General features: G+C 42.5%; 1 protein-coding gene across 1 annotated transcript; it reads right to left on the bottom strand.

The window, feature by feature from the left end:
• Positions 1–415: 415 nt before the first annotated feature.
• LOC132169835 (uncharacterized) lies at positions 416–1,471 on the bottom strand. The gene is made up of 3 exons (XM_059580788.1): positions 1,234–1,471; positions 842–1,080; positions 416–745 (listed from the first exon to the last, which is right to left on the bottom strand). The coding sequence occupies exons 1-3, from the start codon at positions 1,469–1,471 to the stop codon at positions 416–418; spliced, it is 807 nt and encodes a 268-aa protein (XP_059436771.1).
• Between the last annotated feature and the right edge of the window lie 1,037 nt (positions 1,472–2,508).

Genomic DNA, 2,508 nt, shown 5'->3' with positions numbered 1-2,508 from the left:
GAAGGGAAACCATTCAGATAGGTTGGACACACTCCCCTGCAAATCCTATTAATGGTGATAAGAAAGTTTTTAAATTGTCTCGGCCAATGCCCAGTTGTTGATCAACTGTCCAATAGAGAATATCAGCCGAGCTTCCATTGTCCACAAGAACTCGGTGAATAGCGTGATTAGCCACTGTCAAAGTTATTACCAATGCGTCGTCGTATGGCATTCAGATTTCTTTCACATCCTCCTCCGAGAATGACAGAACACTCGGTTCCTGTTTCTGTATTTTGGAGGGCTTTTCGGGCGAAAAGACTTCTTCCATTCTCACTTGCTTAACGTAAGTTTTCCTTGCCGAACTGGATTCCCCTCCGCCAGCCAATCCTCCTGAGATTGTTCGGATCTCCCCAACTATGGTTTGATTCTAAGGGTTTCATTGACTGATCTGAGGAACCCTCGGTTCATCACGCCTTTGTCTCTGATTGTGCAGGCCATCATTGTTCAGCCCCGAGCTTGGTCCTGACTGGTGGCTCTGCCCAACCGGAGGATTCTTCTCTTGACCCTTCTCTTCGGCTACGAACTTCAATAACTTTCCATTTCCGAGAAATTTTTCCATTTCGAACTGAAGACTTATACAATCCTCGGTATAGTGCCTATGGTCGTTATGATACTCGCAAAACTTCTGAGTGGTGCGATTTTGGGGAAGAGCTTTCATCTTTCCAGGCCATCTGAAGCTCGGATCCTTCTTTACCTCCGTGAACACCTTGTAGACAATGGTATTTAGAGGTGTCCATCCTACATACTGTTACTGCTGATTCTGCCTGGGTGGGAATTCAATCTTCTTCTCTGGGGTTCTCACCTTCTGATGGTCTCTTTTTTTCTTTTTCTTCTTCTCCACAAAAGTTTTTGGTGTTACCGTAGCCGAATCTGGAATAGGCCTACTTTCTTCAGGTTTAGACTTCATCAAAGCTGAGATAGTTTCTTCTTGGTTGATGAATTCCTCAACTTTGTTAGAGAATTGCCGAAGAGTTCCCGAAGTTGATTTCCGAGATAATTCTACCATCAATGGCCCATCAGCCTTTATGCCATGCATCAAGGCTGAAAGAACAATTTGCTCATCTGAGGTTTCCACTGTCAACGTCTCCCGATTAAACCATAATATATAATCTTTCAGGGACTCGGTTTTCCCTTGTATGATGGATAGTAAATAAGCTGGATTCTTTTTCCTCTTTCAAACCGCAAGGAACTGACCCAGGAATTGTTGTCCGAGATAATCAAAACTATCAACAGATTTAGGACTCAGTCCTCCAAACCATTCTTTAGCAACACCTTCCAGAGTTAACAGAAAAGCTTGGCAAGCTATTTCGTCTGGAGTATCGTGAAGAATGATGTGATCTCGAAAACTTTCCATATGATCAGAAGGATCTTTGCTTCCATCGTACTTGTCGACTCGAGGCATCTTAAACTTGTCAGGAAGAGGAAACCTCATTACCCGATCAGTGAAAGGTAAGTTAGTATATTGCATAAGATCTTTGGCTGTGGATTAATCCTCACCATTTTCAATTAAGAAAGCCATCTTCTCATATTTTTTATTCACCGCAACCCCTTCAGGCTTTACGCAATGAGAGCAACTTTGGTGAGAACGACTGTGATGAGATTTTGCATGACTAGTTTCGCCCCGGTGAGACTTGCCACCAAGATGCACCTTATTACAAGATCTTTCTCAGTGGGAGTCTTTCCCGGTTTGGATAGTAGTATGACTCCCATGTATTGAGCTTTCGGTGTCATGCCGGTGGGTTGGTGATGGTGGTGCCCGGAATACTTCTTCTTGCCTTTCACCGCGCGTCAGATCCCTTCTAGGAGTTAACTTAGAGACGATCTCTACATTTTGTTTCTTCATGGCTTCCATTGATTCGGCTATTCTCTTCATAAAGCTTTCTAACAAGGCTGTCTGAGTGTTTGGGTTTTGTGACGTTCCAGGAACATCAGGCAGAACATTTGGAACAAGGCGCGGAGGTGTAACAGGGATGGGGTGTGGAGGTGTATCAAGATACGGGGGTGTGTTCACCATATCGGAATATTGAGATTAGTAAGAACCGATAAAAAAAAAAATCGAGTTCCCACAGACAACGCCAAACTGTTTAAGTAGTTTTCCAAATGATGACGTAGAATAGATCTCGTAAATATCTTGATGTATTTATCTAACTGAGAAATGGCAAAGAAAAGGAATCAAAGCTGCCGGTGTTGTCCGGCAAGGGATAGCACCAATGCCTCAGTTAGTCACAATGTTTAAGAGAAAATATAACTTCGAAGATAGAGATAATCAGAGATATTCAGCTCAAGAGAGGGAAAAAGAAGTTATTAAAATCAAAAAGGGGACCCCCCTTTTACAGGCATTAGTCTGTATCGGTGGACCTGACACTATGGACTTTTACCGAGAGTCCACGTGTCAAGTAATATATTTGAAGAATGATAAATAAAGTATTATACAAATATAATTAAGGGAAAAATATAAAAAAGCCCCCC

The sequence above is a fragment of the Corylus avellana genome, chromosome ca2, assembly GCF_901000735.1.
Source record: "Corylus avellana chromosome ca2, CavTom2PMs-1.0".
Classification (NCBI taxonomy): domain Eukaryota; kingdom Viridiplantae; phylum Streptophyta; class Magnoliopsida; order Fagales; family Betulaceae; genus Corylus; species Corylus avellana.
The sequence above is the reverse complement of the archived record's forward strand: the minus strand, read 5'-3'. Positions and strand labels throughout refer to the sequence as shown.